The sequence below is a fragment of the Trichoderma gamsii genome (assembly GCF_001481775.2).
Source record: "Trichoderma gamsii strain T6085 chromosome Unknown Scaffold_24.2, whole genome shotgun sequence".
Taxonomy (NCBI): domain Eukaryota; kingdom Fungi; phylum Ascomycota; class Sordariomycetes; order Hypocreales; family Hypocreaceae; genus Trichoderma; species Trichoderma gamsii.
In genome coordinates, this window is record NW_020171361.1 from 225,483 (window position 1) to 246,133 (window position 20,651).

The 20,651-nt window shown below is 52.1% G+C and overlaps 6 protein-coding genes across 6 annotated transcripts; 4 read left to right on the top strand and 2 right to left on the bottom strand.

Moving 5' to 3' along the window:
* Positions 1-14: 14 nt before the first annotated feature.
* On the bottom strand, positions 15-1,089 carry TGAM01_v206892 (hypothetical protein; the record flags this gene model as incomplete). The annotated part of the gene is made up of 3 exons (XM_018804351.1): positions 15-374; positions 435-890; positions 952-1,089. 3 exons carry the CDS (start codon positions 1,087-1,089, stop codon positions 15-17), a joined length of 954 nt encoding a protein of 317 aa, XP_018662466.1.
* Positions 1,090-3,162: 2,073 nt separating this feature from the next.
* Positions 3,163-5,630, top strand: TGAM01_v206893 (hypothetical protein; the record flags this gene model as incomplete). Its single annotated transcript, XM_018804350.1, has 5 exons — positions 3,163-3,295; positions 3,350-3,481; positions 3,533-3,784; positions 3,858-4,921; positions 4,992-5,630. The coding sequence occupies 5 exons, from the start codon at positions 3,163-3,165 to the stop codon at positions 5,628-5,630; spliced, it is 2,220 nt and encodes a 739-aa protein (XP_018662465.1).
* A 4,775-nt stretch (positions 5,631-10,405) lies between these two features.
* On the top strand, positions 10,406-11,770 carry TGAM01_v206894 (hypothetical protein; the record flags this gene model as incomplete). The annotated part of the gene is made up of 2 exons (XM_018804348.1): positions 10,406-10,977; positions 11,041-11,770. 2 exons carry the CDS (start codon positions 10,406-10,408, stop codon positions 11,768-11,770), a joined length of 1,302 nt encoding a protein of 433 aa, XP_018662463.1.
* Positions 11,771-14,006: 2,236 nt separating this feature from the next.
* TGAM01_v206895 (hypothetical protein) lies at positions 14,007-15,452 on the bottom strand (the record flags this gene model as incomplete). The annotated part of the gene is made up of 2 exons (XM_018804347.1): positions 14,007-14,531; positions 14,604-15,452. 2 exons carry the CDS (start codon positions 15,450-15,452, stop codon positions 14,007-14,009), a joined length of 1,374 nt encoding a protein of 457 aa, XP_018662462.1.
* Positions 15,453-17,052: 1,600 nt separating this feature from the next.
* On the top strand, positions 17,053-17,778 carry TGAM01_v206896 (glutathione S-transferase; the record flags this gene model as incomplete). The annotated part of the gene is made up of 1 exon (XM_018804346.1): positions 17,053-17,778. One exon carries the CDS (start codon positions 17,053-17,055, stop codon positions 17,776-17,778), a length of 726 nt encoding a protein of 241 aa, XP_018662461.1.
* Positions 17,779-18,616: 838 nt separating this feature from the next.
* On the top strand, positions 18,617-20,240 carry TGAM01_v206897 (hypothetical protein; the record flags this gene model as incomplete). The annotated part of the gene is made up of 2 exons (XM_018804345.1): positions 18,617-18,700; positions 18,846-20,240. The coding sequence occupies 2 exons, from the start codon at positions 18,617-18,619 to the stop codon at positions 20,238-20,240; spliced, it is 1,479 nt and encodes a 492-aa protein (XP_018662460.1).
* Positions 20,241-20,651: the final 411 nt, after the last annotated feature.

Consider the following 20,651-nt stretch of genomic DNA (forward strand, 5'->3'; position numbering starts at 1 on the left):
AAAGATTGCGGCCGTCAGCCTTGATGGCGATAGGGTTCGTACGCAGTGTTGGTGTTTGTAAAAGTAGGCGCGGGTGCGGAAGTATGGCCGTGATGAGAGGCTGCGCCGCCATTTCCAAAATCGACCTTTTCGTAGCTGCCCTGGACGGGAGAGCGTCGAGCTTCGGTGCGGCCCGAGCAGCAGCATGAGCTGAAGAGCCAGAAGAATGTGCTGACCAGAGACAGTGCGAGAGCGAGCCACGATGCGGCAAAAGCGTTGGCGCCCAAGCTGGACTTTACGCCATATTCCTTCAGCGACGAGTTGAATACGCCAACGAGCGTGGCAAAGAGAACTGTTGACGTGATGTTTGCAGCGATGAGGAAGCCGGTCGCGACCTGTGAGGTTGGGGTGTTAGTGGTAAGAAGGTTGTAGGAGTATGATGGATCTGGACGTACCGCAGACACGATGGTTGTAAAGATGCTGCCAATACGACTGAAAATGGCCGAAATGCCCACCAGCAGTTGCACAACAAGGGTAGCAAACGCAAGCACATACGCAACAAACATCCAGTGAGAAACCTTCTGATACGTCTTCAAATTGGACTGGAGGTGCGAGGGGAACAAATCGTGAACGCCGCTGACATTCAAGTGCCAGACAACAAGCGGGTTGAACCAGAAGCTTCCCACGGGCTTGCTGCAAAAGTCCACGTCAAAGGTGCTGCCCTTCTTTTCTCCCTCGCAGTAGCCGAACAAGCCAACGTCGTAAAAGTCTCGTAGTTCAGACGCCTTCTCGGCCTCTTCGATAGCTGCGGCAAGCTCTTCCGTGGCATTGTTCATAGCATTCGATGTAAGATTCAGTAGCCGGTCTCCAAAATTACTTGCTTCAGCCGCAGTGACATTTGAAAGATCAGCCTGTGATGTTGGTTAGCAAACTTTGGTTCATGCGGCATCTCCCTGAAGCACCGAAACTCACTCTCATAAAGTAAATCTTGTTTAGTGTAGAAGAGTCCTCATCAGTTGAACCAATGCCCGCAAATATGAGGGCTACCAATGAGCCTATTGTGAATAGGTATGGCAACCCAATACACGCAACGCGGCCCGCTCTGCCCATTGTCGAAGATGGCGATACACTGAATGAATGAAAGACAAAGAAAACCGTTAACTTTGAGAGTGAACTTTTCTCCTCCGATTGTATGTCAGTCTAACAGAAACCGCCAAATGACGAGACGCGAATAGAGTAAGGGTATAGGTATGATAATGATGCAAATATTTCTGCAGCGAAGGGCGCCATAATACTAGAATAAATGAACCCGCCACCATCCGTTTGACGCCAATGCAGAGCTGAATCCTATTTGGCAACCTTGGGTATAAAATTAGAATCAGCCTAGAAAGCGGGCCGGTCATCATGAGCTAAGCCACGCCGGCATCAAACCATCTGACAAGTGGAGCGTGAAGAATCCTATGACACGACGAGAAAATTAGGATAAGCATAGTCGCTAGCAGACCGCCCAGGTATGGAGTAACGCGTTAGCATCTTCTATTGGACTAACTGGCGATAGTTGCTGTGCTGGCTTTGGAGACGCCTATATCCGGCGTTCAAAGGCCATGAAAGCGGCAAAGATAGGCTGGAGTTACAAGTGCCTTACAATGCCGACCAGGATCAGCTTGGTTGTGGTGGGCAAATATCGACTTATGGGCAAATATTAATAATCATATACAACATCAATGCGCAAGCAAGCAAAACGACTGTGCTCCGTAGAGGGATACAGCTTGGGTTGCAATTCTCGACATTGCTTCAGCCGTGTCACATTATAGTAATCTCTTCCAAATATATACATCCTGAACAGATGGTTGAAGACGCACTGAATAGTCATATGGCAGATAGTGTAGCATCCATGCATCTTTTCAGGGCCGTGCGCTTCTTGCCCTCGCCCCTCGCTTCTCTCGGCTGTACGTGAGCCGCATTCTATATCCGAAAGAGGTTCAAGGTCGTGAGATAGGATCCATTGTTGTGAGCTAGCAAACGCACTACTGCATTTCCCACTAGATAGCGTCCTCTTTTCTTGCTAGCCTTTTGTGGTATTTGTACGCCTAGCGAGATCTAGGTATTCATCCCAAAGGATGCTCAACCTGTCCCTCCATTATGCGTCGAGACCCTAATCACACACGCATCTGAATACTAGTTGCTTTGTAGCTACAACCACTGCCAGATAATAAGTAGTAAATCCATGTTATTTCCTCGCAACTAGTAGCACAGGAGTTGCTCTTGAACGGAGCTAACCGAAAAGATTCCATGCAGCCTTGTCTGCCGAGTAGGGAAAAAGGTTGTAACCCCCACAAGAGTAATCACTAGCTGAAATTACAGTCGATCCCAGATTCAAAAACAGATTTAAGCGTGTTTTGAAGTCCTACGCAATGGCCCAAGTCGCCGGAATTCACCGCACATTGTGAGGTTGGGCTGCGCTGGCGAGACGCCGTCAGCTCAGGGGTGGATCGTGATACTCACAGCATTATCTCGACTTTTATAACTCCTTTGAGGAAAGTCTATCACGCTTTGAAGAAGCTTCAGTCCAGAACAGTCGAGCTTTATTAGTTTTAATAGTGATGAAGGCCATGCCGCCTGGAGTTCCTGCTTGTTGGATTGCTAGGACACATATCTCAGATCAAATAGGTAGTGGTAACTCCAGTCAGTGGTGAAGAGCAAGAAGGGTCATGACATGTGAAGATTCACGCCGTGCTGCTTTCATATTCTATTCACGACTACCGCTATCACGACTAGTGATCCTATTCCTGACAACCTCTGCGGCTCTAACCTAGCGCTTGGTCTTGTGTTGTGCCCTAGCTCGAACGTTGGGCTGAGCTGGCGGGTCGCTGTCAGCTCAGGGGTGGCTGGTGGGCTGTAACGATCATCACGCCTCGACTTAGTCGGTACAGCCCCATGGAGCTCTTTGGGGAAAACATGTCGCGCTAAAAAAAGAATCGTAGCTCCGTTAGAGCCGCTTATATTAGCTTGTAGTGAAGACGTTGTCGAGATAAATATCTGAGAGTCAACAGCAGCCACAACTATAGAAAGGCTATCGCTGTGCTCCATTGATATCCTTCATTCTCATTATTGCATCGTTTTACTTGTTTGGTAGAGCGTTTGGTCTTTTCATTTTTTTTTTCTCTTCAGCTTTTACAAGTGATGTCTCCCAGGATATCACGACTTTCCGCTGTCGCGGCCCTCGCGGCAGTGGCAAGCGCTGCAACAGCCTCAGTCAGCACTTCCAAGCCTGCTGAGCCCTGTGCCCAGATTGCAAAACTAGCTGCAGGAGGCAGTGAGTTTCTGTGTCCTTTTGACAGCGTGATATACCAGCTCTAACACAGCATAGCACCAATCTTCTCCAGCCAGCTTGGACTTGCTTGCCTCGAGTCGATTCCATTCAAATCCGATCTCGCAGTGAGCTTTATCGATGAGTATAGCAAATACTTGCAATGGCAGTCTACTATCGAGATTCTCAGAAGTATGTTTCATGTTACTTGTTATGTTGTTATATATTCCTAACAGAGCCCAGATCCACCCCCCGGCTCTCTGTCTGCAACGGTCGATCTCGTTGGTGGCCTATCGACAATTCGCAGTCGAGCAGCGGCGAACCTTTACAAATCCCAGTACGACTTTGATCGAGACCTATCCCAACTCATCAGCTCTGCCAACGATGGCCATCTTGCTATTTCCCCTTGTTCATTCGCCATTGGGTTTGGGATTACCACTTCATTGGTATCGCTTTCTACTGATGGTGTAGCCATGCCTAGGCTATACACTTTGAGTGCGTATATGTCTTCTTTCTTTTTCCCATTTTAGCTATACTGGAGATTTCTCTAACAACATTCGGCAAATAGATGATGGTAGGCTTCTAGCAAGGGGCAACAATCACGTGTCCCCCGTCGCGTTGATTAATGGAGTTGGCGCAGAGGCCTATGTCGAACAACTCTCCAGCTTCCAGGGCTTGCAAGATCCCGATGCCCGATACAACTTGATGTTATCAAACGTACCTATTGGCCTTGCAGGCAGTGAAACCAACTCGGGTTTTGCCAACTACGGGGCATTCCCAGGCGTCCATGAATTCAACCTGACATACGCCAACGGGACCCTGGAATCAATACCGCTCATCGCAGCAAGCACTATTGGAAACTTTACTTCCACCACTGGCGACGAGCTGTGGGATGCAGTCTGCGCTCCCCTGCCTGCTACTACCGATTCATCAAGCAAAAAGCTCAAGCGAGGCGGAAACACGACAAAGGTCTCCAAGAGACAGGCAGACGCGAAAGAGCTTCCGGCACCGAGCGGTTATCCCAAGCCAGTTGTCAAAGACCCCTTCAACGTGATGGTGGGATACTTTTCAGAAGAAACAAGCCTCAAAGACGTTGCTATCATGACCGTGTCAAGTTTTGAAACGTCGGGCGAGGGCATTCCAGACGACGAGACCCGAAACTTTGCCATCCAGGCACAGTCATTTGTGAACAAGGCTGTCGCTGCTGGCAAGTCCAAGATTATCGTCGACGTCACCAACAACCCCGGCGGCACTGTCGACTCAGGCTTTGCGCTTCTTAGCATCTTCTTCCCCAACATGACCATCTTCTCGGCGACTCGAATCCGTTCTGTCCCCGAAACGCAATTTATTTTTGACACTGCCAGCCGCTCAAAGGATCCGGAGACCATTGAAAACTTTCGGGGAGCTGGTTTCCTCATCTCAAACTTGGTTCAACCAGACCAGAAGACAGGCTTCGATAGTGACAGCGATTTCTTGGGTCCTTTTGATGTGCTTGACGTCCCCTCAACGGCAATCTCGGCCGAGAATAACTTCCTCTTTGGCAACGCGACAGACGCCCCCATCAACATCTTCGGCAAAGGAGGAGTGCTCAACGGTACGGAACCGCCCTATAATCCCGAGGATATCATTATTGTAAGTATATATTCATATTCTTCATTTCTTTCTTTAATTTCTTTTATAATCTGCTAACACCTTCCGCCAGCTTACCGACGGCCAATGTTCTTCCACTTGCACCATCTTTATCAACCACATGATTCCCTATGGCGTGCGAGTTGTTGCAAACGGCGGTCGCCCACAAGCCGGCCCAATGCAGGGAATCGGAGGCGTCAAGGGAGCTCAGGTTCAGGAACTGTCAACTCTTTCCAGCATTTACGAATTCACGACTCAGGTTGTCCAGAACGCCACGGATGCCAAGAAGCCGCTCTTCACGTCAAAGGAATTGGACGCCTTCAAGGACCATATCCCCTTGACCTTGGACCAGTTCCCAATCAGACTCACTTCGGGAAGTGTCAACTACAGAAACGCATTTGCCCCCTTCGACGACCAGACGCCTACGCACTTCATCTATCAGCCCGCGGACTGCCGGATCTTCTACACTCCTGCGTCGCTCATCAGCCCAGAAGCCAAATGGGGAAATGTCGCCGACGCAATATGGGGGGGCAAGGGAGGATGTGCCTTTTTCGTTCCGGCCCGGCCACCGCTCCTTTTCGCCGAGCCCTCTTCTACCTCGTCTTCTAAGCCGGCTTCTACCACAGCTGCCGGCAAGAAGAAGACTCAGTCATCCGCTCACAAGGCAGTTGGCCTATTACTGGCCATGGCAGAAGGCCTGAAGCCACAGTAGACGATTTGTCTTTATAGTTGTTTTGTATATATAGTAACATTTAGCGTATGCACCCGTATAGATGGGGTCCACATTAGATTTATGCATCGGATAGCATTTCAAATTAAGTTTCATTTACAACTTCATTTTCATACAATCCACATCTATTTGGAACACTTTGGGCCTTAATATGTTCTTTTTCGCTACGTGTGTTAGGCAAAAAGATGTACTAAGAGCAGCTCATCTTCATCAGGGCTAAACAACCAGCCGCCCTGTTCATTTCTTGTACAGTAGCCACTGCCTATTTGCGGCTCTGATGCATTATGCAATCCTAATCAACTTGCTTCAAAGCTAATTACCCATGTATCAAATGTCGTGTATCTCTTGGGAGCGAGATGGTTAACGCTTTTTTGGGTAGTCGTGTTAACCACTACTGTTCGGCTCTAGGTTCAAAAAGCTCATCCAACTTTCGACTCAGACTTATAATGTATGATCAAGACAAATCAAATAAAACAGAAAAGGTTTCCTGAGAGAGTAGCACGTGGCTAGACAGCTATAATTCAGCTAGAATAGTTCTGCACGTGGTAGGAACATTACCATATTTGCAAGGGCACCTTTTTATGTGAGTACCTCTATCCAATAGATGCTGCAAGTAGACCTCATGCTATATATAGGGAGACATTATTCAGCACCCTCTTTACTTCTATGTCGAGGTGACAAAGCAGCTTCGCCTTTGTAATACTCATCCAAGACCAAGTGTGTTCTTGTTATACAAACCGCCTACACCCTAACAGCAATTTCTGCTTCACAGACAACACTCAGACAATCTCCGTTTGGAGAATTGAGATACCAGCTGACCCTAACACGCACGGAGCTTCAAATAAAGGTGTTGAGTTGGTAATCCCAAGATGGCTCTGCGCACGCGGAAGCTGGTCTCCCAAGAGTCAACAGCTAGTATAAGAGGGCGTGTGGGGCCAGGAAACGGTTTGTGTCATCGAGCACAGCACTGAACATAGAGACGAGTTTCCAAAAGCCTGCTAATACCTATGATTAGAGGAAATCTACAGATAATATACTTCCCACGAAGAGTTCTCCAATAGCTTCTACGCAATAAACCCCAAGCTCAGCTAGAACTGCGGGGCCAAATTTTCCATGAATCCGCTTCAACCACCCCGTGTTCTCACCGAGTTGCGAGCTTCTACAGCATTTTCAAAAGTCGAGGAGTCTGTGGCTGATGGAAAGTACGTGTAACTCGGGGCAATATCCCCGAGGTGCAGCATTAAGTCAAGCATTATTGAAGTTAGTTAATTTCAATGATGCACATGTAGCCGTCCACAACCGTCCACAACCGGCCTATGAGAAGGCTTGCCCTTGCGCAACTAGATTGCTTATGCGGCGGTTTGGCATGTGCCCGCGTAGCGTTGGATGCCCACCCCGGTCATAGAATGGAAGCTGACTGGCCACAGGGAGTGCCCCAAGCTTTCGGAGATGTCGCCTTGTGACCGAGATGCTTCCCAGCCGTGTGTTTGTTCTCATGCGTTCAACAACCAACCAGTCTCTTTACCCCTACAGAGAGTCTCTGAAAATTCTCCTCACCTCATTCAATAGCCGGCACAACAATGATTTACAAATAGAAATCATTAGTAACATAAGAGTACCTGCTCTGCTCTGCTCTTATTGGCGGGTAAAACCATCTCAACCCCACCCGCATCTCGGCAAGCTTCCCAGCGAACTTGTTAGCTCGGGGTGGTTCTGAGCGAGGCGCTTTTGCTCCATCTTGAGTCTTGGCCGTGGCGTGCGGGGACTCTGCTCCCCATGCGGGGAGTTTGCTCGGGATTGGATCGCTTAGCTGGGTTTTCCTGATTTGTTGGTGCGGAAACACAGGCGCCGCGCCCAATCTGTGCTCCTCCACAAAGTCTTGCCCCAGAACCCCAGAATCTGTCCGAGTGCCAGTATGGGGTTATCATGGGGGTTGGAGAAGGCCAGTAACTATCAGGTCAAAAAGAATGTGAAAAGTACTTCTTTGTGGATGGAGACACAGAGAAAGGGCCCTGCTCGTGGTATATCCACCTTTATCCCGCCAACGGATGTACAGCTACGTCAAGTTAGTGTGCCACTCCAATATAGCAATAGCATGACCAGGCTGCTTAAGGATGGTGCAACTCACTTCCCGATGAGAGCGAGGAATGCAAGAATTGGAACAGATGTTCCAATCATGTGCTCGGCCGTGCCTGTGTATATATGAAGGGGACCAGACCCCCTCCAGCTCGTAGAGGACTTTCTTCTTGTTGTTGCTGGGAAGCTGCACCACAGTCGCCAGAATGCAGTTCTTCAAGAATTATCGAGTCTATGTGCTCACATCGGTGGCCTACCTGGGCTCACTGCTCTTCGGTACGTATTCTCTCGTCTGTTCACAGACTGTTTTATTTTATCCTTTCTCTCAGCCAACCTCAAGGTTTCACAAGATGAGCACTGCTGATTTATGACCTGCTCCTAGGCTATGATACGGGTGTCATGGGCAGCGTGCTCGCCCTCAAGAGCTTCAAAGAAGACTTTGGCCTGCCCACCGACTCCAGCGGCTTCTCTTCATCCGAAAACGCCCACATCGCATCCAATGTCGTCTCTCTCCTCACAGCCGGCTGCTTCTTCGGCGCCATCACCGCCGCATTCATCAACGAACGCTTCGGCCGCCGCTATGCCCTGATGCTCTTCACGACAATCTTCCTCGCCGGCGCAGCCATCCAGACAAGCGCTTCACACTCGATTGGCCAAATCTACGGCGGCCGTGTCGTTGCCGGCTTCGGCGTCGGAGGCATGAGCTCCATCACCCCCGTGTTTGTCAGCGAAAACTGCCCGCCAGCCACTCGAGGCCGTGTCGCCGGTCTGTTCCAGGAGTTCCTCGTCATCGGAAGCACATTCGCCTACTGGCTCGACTATGGCGTGGCCCTTCATATAAAACAAAGTACTAAACAATGGCGTATCCCTGTCGGTCTCCAGCTGGTGCCGGGCGGTCTCATGCTCTGCGGCCTCTTCTTCCTCAAGGAGTCGCCTCGTTGGCTGATGAAGAAGTCTCGCCATGAGGAGGCTCTGCGATCTCTGGCCTACATTCGCAACGAGACTCCAGACAGCCCTGAAGTGCTCAAGGAGATGGCAGAGATTCGAGCCTCAATCGAGGAAGAGATGGCCCTTACAGAGGGTGTTACCTGGAAGGAGTGCTTGAAGAAGGGCAACTGGAACCGCTTCGCACTGGCTTTTGGAATCATGTTCTGGCAGCAGTTTTCCGGAACCAACAGTATCGGATACTATGCCCCCGAGATCTTTGAGACAGTCGGCGTCAGCAGCACAAACTCGTCGCTGTTCGCAACTGGCGTGTACGGCACCGTCAAGGTGGTTGCCACAGGCCTGTTCCTGATCCTCGGCATTGATCGACTGGGTCGCAAGAAGAGTCTCATCGCCGGTGCCATCTGGATGTCCATCATGATGTTCATCATCGGCGCGGTCCTCGCAACCCATCCGCCGGACAAGAACAGCAACACTGTTTCCTCGGCGTCCATTGCCATGGTTGTCATGATCTATCTATACGTGATTGGATATTCGGCGTCATGGGGGCCCACGCCCTGGGTCTATGTTTCCGAGGTAAGAAGCGGTTCTTGCAAACTGTTCGAAATACCACCTGCTGACTGATACACAGATCTTCCCTACCCGTCTACGTGAATACGGCGTCGGTCTCGCCGCCGCAACGCAGTGGCTGTTCAACTTTGTCATCACCGAAATCACTCCCGCAGCCGTCAACCACATTGGCTGGCGCACGTTCATCATGTTTGGATGCTTCTGCATCGGAATGTGCGCCTTTGTCATCTTGTTCATCAAGGAGACCAAGGGCCGCACGCTGGAGGACATGGACGTGCTGTTTGGCCTCGTCAGCGAGGACCAGCGCCAGGCGGACGTGGAGCATGTGCTTCACAAGGGCGTCGAGCTGGAGCACGTTGAGCAGGAGGTTCATGTTGCCGCCGACAAGGCCGTGTAGCGGCGGAATGATGGCGATGGTTGTTGTTTTGCCCTATGAGGACGGCCGGCTGTAATTGTCAGTGATACCAAGTTTGTTGAGATGCATGTATTTTCCTCAAAACAAAACCAGTGCACTTCCTTCCGCATGGTGAACAACGTAATAGTATCAATTACTCGCGTAGTATCTGCATTGTAACGTCCTTGGCCGTTTTGAAATGAGATGAGTTGAGATGAAACTGCTGGCTTGTACTTGAATCCGGAACAACGCTTTTCCCTTGCCAGCGCGCATGGACGCTTCCTCCGTCACATCACAGCCCAGATAGGCAATATCACAGAGAGAATGCGACTCTGGCACCAAAGGCTGGGCATGTCAAAAGGCCAACGTCTCCTCTACCGCCAAATGCCATTTATCGTGCTTGAGATCGACACGACGGTTGGTGGCATGAACTGACACGGAACACGCGACGGCAACGAGAGAAAGAAAGAGAGAATATACCAGCAAGGCGGCCAAAAGGGGGAATATCTCCCAGCGAGTAAGTGATTGCCTTGAAGCTGGTGTTTTGTGCTCTGCAAGAGATCAATTGGACTGCATTCAATTGATGGCACCAAGACGCTGCGGACGTATTTAGCAGCCAGCCAACCGCAGATTGGAGCAACGCCACCGGCATGATCTTCGCTAACACCAAAACAGCAGCCAAAATTAAGCGCCGCTTATCGCCCTGATCTGATCCCAAGGATCATTAGCGGTGGTGCCTGTGCCTGTGCCAGCCGTTAACGTTAAAAGCAGCATGGCGCCGTCAAACGCCGCCGCGGGCGCGCTCTTCAGTCCAGCATCGCTCAACCTGCCCACCCGCGAACGAGGCCGAGATCGCGACCGAGACCGCGACCGTCACGACCGCCCCGACCAGCAGCTGTCCGTGGTGCGCTCCAGCAGCAAGGAGCGCAAGGCGTCCTTTTCGTCGCTCAAGGCCTCGCTGCCCGGCTCGCGACGCCGCGCCAACAACAGCAACGCCAGCGGGACCGCCACGCCCTCGTCCAACGGCAACGGCGTCACCAACGCCTCTGCGCCGCCTCTGCCCGACTACGCCCTCGCCGCGGCGGCCAAGATTGTGGCCAAGGACAAGGACAGAGACAGAGACAGAGACGCCGCTGAAGGCGCCTCGGCCGCAGAGCTGGCAAACACCATGATCCCCCGCGGCTCGGCCATGACGGCCATGACGCCTGCAACGCCCATCGAGGGCCGCCCGGGCATGACCAGCACCATGTGGGCGCTGGCGCAGGGCGAGACGCAGGTGTTGCATCACCAGATTACAGAATTGGCTCAGAAGCGCATGTCGACGCTGGACTACCTGCGGAAAGCGTGAGACCACCCCCTTTCCCCTGTACTCTTGACACGGGTGACAAACAGCTAACATCATCATAGCCACGAAGGCCGCGTCTACTGGTTCAACACATACCTCTTCGACAAGCCCGACCTCTCCCGAATGCCCAGCTTCGACCCCCGTAAGCTCTCCCGCAAGGCCACAAACTACCTCCTCCTCGGCCTCTCCATCCCCACCATTCACGATCTCTACTCGTCCACGCCGCTCGAGTTCCTGCGCTGCCTCAACGCCCTGCTCGCCGAGTTCGACTCCTTCCAGCAGCTCCACGGCGACTCCTCCAACGCCGCCCTCAGCCGCGCCCGCCTGCCCAACATGTTCCGCCGCCCTGGCATGAAGACCCGGCGCTCGACATCCGCCGACGTCACCTTTGACGACTCGTCCGCCTCTGGCCACCAATCGCCCGCCGCCGGCTCGACAAACGGCGGCCCGGCCCCGGCGGTCATGAACTTTGCGGCCTCGGAGTCCGACCTGCTCCCCGGCGAGGAGTACACGTACCTGCTGACGCCGTCGCTGCCGTTTGACCCAGACTTTTTCGAGACGTTTGCGACGCTGTGCGATGTGCTCATCGACTGCTACACAAAGTTTCTGGCGCTGGTGCCGTCGCCGAGGGAGTGCACGGCGCCAGTGGCCGAGCTGTTTACAAAGGCGGACTCCAAGATTCGCAAAATCATTGTGCAGGGCGTGGTCAAAGATTTTGAAGACCACAGCAGGATGCATGTCAAGTCTGAAATGGCGGGCATAGGCAAGGTTGTGCTGGGAGGGTTAATGTGAAGTGGTCTTATATTGCAAGCGACGGCGTGCCTTCTATTTTATGATGATAATTTGCGATTGCATTTTTCTGCAGTCTTGCTTCCTTTCTGTTGTATGATATTGGAATTACGATGGCTATACCGGGCCCGAGAAGCGGGTTTCTTATTTGTGGCGATTTGGAAGGCGGTTCAATTATCTGGAGTTACGGCGGACAGAAGAACCTTGGAATAATTGGTGGAAACACGAATGTATCTACTCGGAATATTACAATCAAGCGGAGATAATTATATACAGACGGAGTACCTAATAATTGGTAGATGGCTCAAAACAAAAGCTGCGAATTGCCGCCATCAATTGGCATTTATATACTGAGAAATATAAATACATATGCCGCTATTCCATCTCTTCTTGGGAACAGGCATCTATACATCCACATATATGTATCTGGGAATATTATACAAGGTCTATCTATATAGAACAGACGTACATGATACAGTTCCAAACTCATCATCGTACACTCATCGCTCATTTCTTCGCCTTGGCCTCTTCCTCCAAGACCAACAGCTCAACCTCCTTTCCCACCAACCACTCCCTCGCAGCCTCCATCACTCTATCCAGCGTCTCCCCTCCCTCCAACACACTCGGCAAGTTATGCACATCCAGCCCAGCCCTGTGATCCGTACATCTGTCCTGGTTGTAATTATACGTGCGTATCTTGTCGCCTCGCGTGATCTGCGCCTGTGACAACACGCTGCTCCGGAGCTTGGCAGCCTCTTCCTCGCGCTGTTCCGCGCGCTGCGTGGCAATGCGAGAACGGAGCACCTTCCATGCATCTTCGCGGTTGCGCTGCTGCGAGCGGTGGTCTTGCATGGAGACGACGGTGCCGGTAGGGATATGCGTCATGCGAATGGCCGACTCGGTCTTGTTGACATGCTGGCCGCCAGCACCCCTAGCCCGCATCGTCTCAATTTTCACCTCTGAAGGGTTGACGTAAAAGTCGCTCTCCGGGTCATCGACGTCCACGTTGTCGCCGCCAGTGCCACCCTCGGGAAATGAAGGCAGCACCCACACGGCCACCGCGCTCGTGTGCACCCGGCCTTTGCTCTCCGTGCTCGGAATGCGCTGCACGCGGTGCATTCCCGCCTCGCCGCGGAAAATGTCGTATGCGCCCGGATCCTGGATCTCGAGAATGGCTTCCTGGACGGGCTGCTCGCCGGACGACGAGGACTGGTCGCCCGCAGCCTCGGCCATTTCGTACTTGAGCACGTTGGCGCGGTAGCCTCGCCGCGCACACATTGCCTTGTACATCTTGAACAGTGTATCGGTGAAGTATCTGCCTTCGAGACCGCCCGGTCCAGGTCGAAATTCAACCATGCAGGGCAGATCGGCAAAGGCATGTCTAGGCGTAAGACTCTCCGTAAGCCTCCTCCCCAAGAGATCCAACTTCGCTCGTTCCCCCTCTAATTCATCCCGCGCAATCGACGCCAAGTCCGGGTCCTGCTCTGGATCCTCCGCCATGGATGCAAGCTCCGTGATTGACGACTGGGCCTTTTCCCAGGCCCGCAGCGCAGAGGCTACGCGGCCCAGTTCGCCCGCGCGCTTGGCTTTGCCGGCGTCGAAGGAGCTGTTGAGGCTCTTTTGCAGGTCATCGTGTTCTGCGGAGAGCGACTGGGCGCGACGGAGGAGGCTCGGTGCCAGTGATGTGGAGGCGTCTTTGAGCGTTCAACGGTCAGCTAGAGAGGGAGAGTTTGCGATTTGCGATTGCGGCGCACCGTTGGAGGAGAATCGGACAATCTGCAGCTGGTGGGACCGTCGCAGAGCTCTGAAGCAGCTGCGGCAGATCCAAGGCGCTGCCGACATTGTCCTGGTGCTACAGCTGTAGACGGTTTTTGATGGGGGGAAGTTGAGGCTTGATACAGCTGGAGATTTTTCAGATAGATGGCGGGGCAGCTCCAGCATGCTCTACACCAGTTCTTGGCACACTGTAAGCCTGTAATCCTCTGCATCTAAATTCTCAGTTATCTCATTCACAGATATTATTTCCTATGATACCACATATTAACATGGGACAGGCTAATATGCATGTATCTCTATTTATTAACGATTAAGTTACTCTCGCCCCGGTATTGTAGCGAGGTCTTTTCGTAACATCATCTCCGAAACTCGAAACTCTATATAAAACAAACAACAAAATGCTATGCTTTTCTTCTTCTCATCTTTTTTTTGTTAAAATCTTTGTTCACCTTTATCAGCTGATTTATGCAGACGCCACGTCCTCTTTGCTTCTGAGTTCCCGCTCTTTCGTCCACCTCGCAGCCATTAGAAACGCAGCTCCAATCAGCAAGCAGACACCTCCCCAAATCTGTGAGCCAATATAACGCCCATTCGCAACCGCAATCAGCTTTCCTGCCAACGGCGGACCCGTCAGTGCCGCAACGCTGATGATCGAAAAGATCATGCCGATCCGTATGCCGGCCTTGCTCAGATCCTTGGTCAGGCTGGCCGTAGTCGCAGGAAACAGTGCTTGGACGCCGGCGCCGAAATATCCAAAGAAGGCGACCCAGGCATAGTCTCCGCTGATGGAATCGACGCCCGCCCAGGCAAAGATACAGATGGCCGTGCCGATAATCGTGGGGATGAAGACGTTGACGGCGCCAAAGTATCGATCGGCCAGGTATGCGGGGATGAGTCGTCCCGGAACGCCAACCACGTTGATGATCATGAGCATGTTGAAGGATATTGACTGAGATCCATGGAGCCGGTCGATGGAGTACGAGCGTGCCTGGGAACAACAATCGGTTAGAACATCTCATACTTCGAGATCATATACCAGGCGAACGGGGAGAAAACTCACATAGTCGTACGCAAAATAGGTCGCCCAGAGCGTGAAAAACATGCTGATTGCAAACAGCACATATGTCGCCTCTTTAAACGCCGCCCACTCGACCAGAGCGGCAGACTTGCGCGGGAGCAGCCTGGGCCTCACCAACAACAGGATAATCCCGCTGGCCACCAGCACCACCAGCCCCATTGCTCGAACCGTCCATCCAAACCCAATCTTGGGCATCAGCTGCTGCGCAATCAACGGAAATATGACGCCTCCCGTGGCACCACCGCAAGCCGCGCTCGCCAGCGCCAGCATCCGCTTCTTGGAGAAATACGTCGACACATGGGCAATCGTTGGCGCAAATGTGAGGCCACAACCGATGCCCTGGCACAGGCCTTGCGCGAGGAACAGCTCCCAGTACTTGGTCGACACGCTCGTTGTGAAGATGCCCACCAGTTGCATCAGCAGGCCCGCGGCCAGGACGGATCTGAGATATCCGGCGTCAAAGGCGCGGCCGGAAAAGGTGCCCACGAGGAAGATGAGACAGGCCTGCATGCTTCCGATCCAAGACACGGCTGAGGGTCCCAGGTTGAGCGTTTCCACGTAGTAGGGCTGGAAGATGCCATAGCTGATGGTATAGCCCCAGACGTTGAAGACGACGAGATGGCCGGCGACAACTTGGAGCCATGCCCAGAGGCCGCCGTCGGGAGGAGGCCCTACTACCGATCCAGCGGCTGCGGCTGATGCCTCAGGGCGCAATTCCTGTGCTTTTTCGTCGGCCATGTTGATCTTTTGCTCCAGGGCTGCATCGTCATCTGTTGTTGAAGACGCTTCGATGAATCCTGCGTCTGTCGTTGCCGGCGGTGTAAGTGTCATGATGTCAGTCGACAAAGTTCTCCAAGAGAACAAACGTGTTCCTTGTTGCAAATTGATAGTAAGAGCCAAGTGATGGGAACCTGATCGTCGCAGGAGTTTTGTTCCTTGAGAATTATGCCGATGTCGCTGCTACGACCCTGGAGAAGGATGATAAATCAGGAGGAATGCGACGCTTACAGGTAAGCCGAGATAAGTGAAGCGCTCATGACACCTTCGTGAGCGGAATGGAGCCAGCACATGCACAGGAGTGTTCGAGAAGCAACAATTTCACATGAATGTGTCCGACAAGATGTGTTAAACTAGAGTTTCTGGGGTCGAGCTATTGATATTGGAAATGCAGATGCGGGCACAGCCGTCCGATCTCCGAAGTGATGAATGCATCGACGCTCAAGCTTGTGGGGGATCCGCGGGTCCAGTTTTCTCCAGCCGGAGAAGGTCAATTCTGAAATAAACCAGTAGAAATGCCAATTACTAAAAGACATCCAAGAAACGAGCCTGGCCTTCCAATGGCGGAAGACGGACAGCATCCATTGGCCAACTGCAATGACCAAGACGTTCCCGAAATGGCAATTTGATTGTGGTCGACGGTAAGGCGTCTCCTTATACCCAAGCCAGCCTAGCACCGCATTTAATTGCCGCTCAATTGCCGCTTACAAGCCAGCAAAAGCGAGAATAACGAGCATCTTTCCCATTGACGGAGGGCCAAGTCCGTCATTCTTAGAGAAGAACCAACCGCTTTGTACGGAGTAAGGCGCATCTCATTAGGTAAACCCCATCTTATCGAGCGGCATAAGCGGGCAAAACGGGCAAAGCGGGTTCGACGGGATTGAACAAACTAACCGCGGCAAACTGACTCAAGTTTTTGGAGATTGAGGCTTGTGTCTGTGTCCGAATCGCGGAGAAGCAGATGCTAGGAAGGAAGCTGTGTCAGCTGGCATGTGGGTTGAATATATGTAATCAAGCGGCTGCAGCCTCAACTCTAAAAAGAAGATTAAAAGAGATCTAGCCCGCGTATCAGATCTGTATACAAAGTATCGCTGATTTCAATGCTACCACCTATCACGCTGGAGTAAAGACTAACTCATACATGCTTCTATAAAGACTAGCTCTCAACAATGAGAGGACGAGCTCACCTCGGTTGCAGATGGCTTACTAATGGATCTTCACCTCGCACTCTATTTGCCAACAAGTCTCAATATGCGAAGACCGGCCACGACGATTGAAAGAAAGGAACAAAGAAGAAGAAACCGACTCATAGCTACTGTTTATCGGACGCGTATCGGCCCTTTGGACAAGGAAAACATGTCATTCAATCTATTCTAGGGCGAGAAACCGTATGAGTCGTTTTCGGTGTTTGCTACCAGAAAAGGAAGTGGCTTGAAAAACTGTACTAGTTTCGTCAACTTAAGGGCTCTTTTGTTTTTGATACACTTCTATTCGGAGCTTGAATCGAGAGTTGCGAGTGAATCAAGAGAGCTATCTCGTCTGTCCGTTCTTCAACATAAATAAGCTGCCTCTTCACACTTGAAATATCTTCTTGAGCTTGCTCTTCTCAACCTCAAAGACAAGTCATATAAACACCAGCCACGAATCGCCCAAAATGACTTACACGCTCTACATCGGCAACAAGCGATACTCATCATGGTCAATGCGGCCATGGGTCCTCTTCAAAGCGTTCAACATCCCCTTTGACGAAAAGCTCGTCTTCTTCGGCTCCGACCTCGCCAGCCAGCGCATCGAGTTTTCTAAATTCTTGCCCTCCGCCAAGGTGCCCTGCCTCTTCGACTCCGCCGCCTCCTCAGCCGCCATCTTCGACTCACTCGCCATCGTCGAGTACATCGCCGAGACCTACCCAGCCGTGTGGCCCAGCGACAAGCTCGCCCGTGCCTTTGCCCGCTGCGCCGCCGCCGAGATGCACGCTGGCTTCGGCGACATCCGCACAGACTGCCCCATGAACGTGGCGCTGCGCATCGAGCTCGGGCCCCGGAGCGAGGCCCTGCAGCGGGACATTGACCGCCTCACGGAGCTCCTCAGCGAGGGCATCAGCAGGTTTGGCGGCCCGTGGCTCGCGGGCAAGGAATTCACTGCGGCGGATGCCTTTTACGCGCCCATTGCGTCTCGGTGCAAGACGTATGGCATTGAGCTGGGCGGCGAGGCAGGGAGCTATCTCGATCGGCTGTTTGACCACCCAGCCGTGAAGCAGTGGGTTGACGAGGGCATCACGGAGCCGGGCATCGTGGCGCGATATGAGGAGGACACCAAAAGGGGGCGCAAGGTGCTGAAGAACTTGGGTGAGCAGATGCTTCTTGATTTTCTGGGATTGTGATGACGAATGCTTGCGTGTAGGTGCTTAGATGAGTGGAAGCTGAGGATATACCATGAGATGATGATTCAGGTGGCTTGGGGGGATTTTGGTCCAAATGCTTACTTGGATGGATGGTTACACCCTATCAGTAAGATATATGATTCAATTCAACAAATTGGCGCTTTGTGAAGAAATCTGCATCTTTTTGTTTCTCGCTCGTTCACATTTATCTGTATATCATTCATTTGCAGGCGAAAATGACATGTGATCTTCTACAGAAACATACACAGAGTAGGCACAGATTATACCAGAATAGTCTTTTCAGTCAACAATAACACGCATGTCAATTACCAATGCACAATACTACTAATTACATTTCATCTCCACCTACCTACTCAATGTATCATGACCATCTAGCTCTGCCAACAATTATCACCACATGCTTGATATGGCCAATTCTAGGGTAGTGCACACATGGTCACGATGCTCACATTGAAATTGATGTTGCACAGAATTGATCACAACACCGCCTTGATAGAGGAGAAGTAACAATTCTACTGATAAGATGCCATTTGATAAGGAGTGATTTTCGCTTAATGCCAACATTCGATATCTTCCGATATGGATATAGAGAGCGCCAACAGACAGGAAGCAGGAATCTGTGGCTCAAGACCCTGAACTACCAAACGCGGCACCCTCCCGCTCCCCACTACGGCACAGCGCCTGATAGGCCCTTCCTAAGCTGCCTGCAGCTGATCATTGCCCATATAGAGCGGCCAAGCTGCTTCAACTTCCATCATCGCTTCATCTCGAGCTATCGGCAGCTATCACAGCTACCACCATAGCCCAACTCGCAAAGATGGCGGGTCAAGGCGTTACCGCGTATCTCATCATTCTCATTGCAATCTCGACTCTCGGGTCGCTCCAGTTTGGCTTCCACTTGGTGCGTTTCGACTTTCCTCTCCTTCTCTACGCATCGCATTCACCGCTTGCTTCTCATGTCTCAAACATCAGATAGCCTCAAGCAATCTCTCTACATCTATTCACCAGGTCATATTGAAGCGGATGCTAATATGATATCGACTTAGGCCGAACTCAACGCTCCCCAAGATGTCATCACCTGCCACCGAAAGTCCATCTCGGCAGCCCGGCTGCTCCTCAGGAGCTTCGTCACATCCGTCCACGAAGCCGCCGTCGACGACTGCATCCCCATGGACGAAGCCGCCTTCGCCACCGTCTCCTCCGTCTTCACCATCGGCGGCCTCATCGGCGCCCTGGCCGCCGGTCCCTTCTCCTCTCGCCGCGGCCGCCTCCTCGCCATGCGCGTCACTGCGCTGCTCTTCATCGCCGGATCCACCGTCGAGACAATCGCCAGCAGCGTCTTCGTCATGGCATTGGGCCGGTTCCTGTCTGGTATCGGCGCCGGCGCTTCGACGGTCATTGTGCCGCTGTACATTAGCGAAGTGTGCCCGCCGGATCGACGGGGCTTCTTTGGCTTCATGACGCAAATCTCCATCAACGTTGGCATTCTCATTACGCAGACGCTGGGCTTCTTCCTGAGCTACGGCAGCGCCTGGAGGTGGAACCTGGGCATTGGAGCGTTCATCGCCGCCGCACAAGGAATTGGCCTGTTGATTGTCCCTGAGAGTCCCGCATGGCTCGCCGCGCACGACGACGTCGCCGGCGCAAAGAAGACGCTCCAGAGAATCCGCGGCGTGGCCGTCGATATCAGAGAGGAGAGCGAAGTCTGGGGCCGCGACGGGTCTGCCTCCGGAGAGGAAGAAGGCCTTCTTGCTCAGAGCGCAGACGAGGTCCCTCCGCCCAATGCCACCTCGGCCAAGAACGAGCCCGTCCACATCGGCTTCCTGCAAGTTGCCAAGGATCCCAGCACTCGGCCCGTCATCATTGCCCTGGTGGGCATCATGTTTGTGCAGCAGTTCTGCGGCATCAACTCCGTCATCATGTACTCCGTCTCCCTCCTTGCCGACCTTTTGCCCATTTCGTCTGCTCTCTTGAGTATCCTAGTATCGCTAGTCAACCTGGTGACAACCATCGCATGTTCCCCACTGCCAGATCGACTGGGACGAAAGACTTGCCTCATCGCATCCGTCGTTGGCCAAGGCACCAGCGCTCTTGTCCTGGCTCTCTCCATTGTCTTTGGCTTCAAGATCCTGTCAGCGTTCGCCGTGATTGTCTTTGTCGGCTTTTTCGCCGTGGGTCTGGGCCCTGTGCCTTTTATCCTGGCATCAGAGCTCGTTGGCCAGGAGGCTGTGGGCGCGACTCAGAGCTGGTGCCTCGGGGCCAACTATGTTGCGACCTTTATTGTGGCTCAGTTCTTCCCCATTGTCAACAAAGCACTGAATACCTGGCTGGGTGGTCAGGGCTGGGTGTACTTTATCTTTGCTGGCTTGGCTGCTGTTTCCTTTGTATTTGTGACTTGGTCCTTTCGGTCTCTGCGATTCCACGGAGCTACCGGTAACTAAATGACGATTGTGTGCGTAGGTGACATTGGAACATCTGGCGTTTTGTGTAATTTGGGTAAAGATATATTCTAGTTAGCATGCGTTGATTGAGTGTCTCTTGATTGCAAAACTTATTTCTTACACAGCGTGAATATCATATCATTATGGGAAACAGCCACTTGCTACGATGGTCCAAAGCGTTCATTCTTAAGTTTTTTTTTTGTTCATTTGAATTGCCCACTGATCATCACCGAGTTTTTGGAGAGTCCGGTCATCATAACAAAATCATCTCATCCAGCACAATGTGTCTGGCAATCCACAAATAATAGGACACAGATTTGGACCGTAAACCCGAAAACACCGTTGATTTCATGCTAGTGTATCGAAGGCACACACCATGGGACGGACTCCCATCCCAACAAAAGCCGTTTC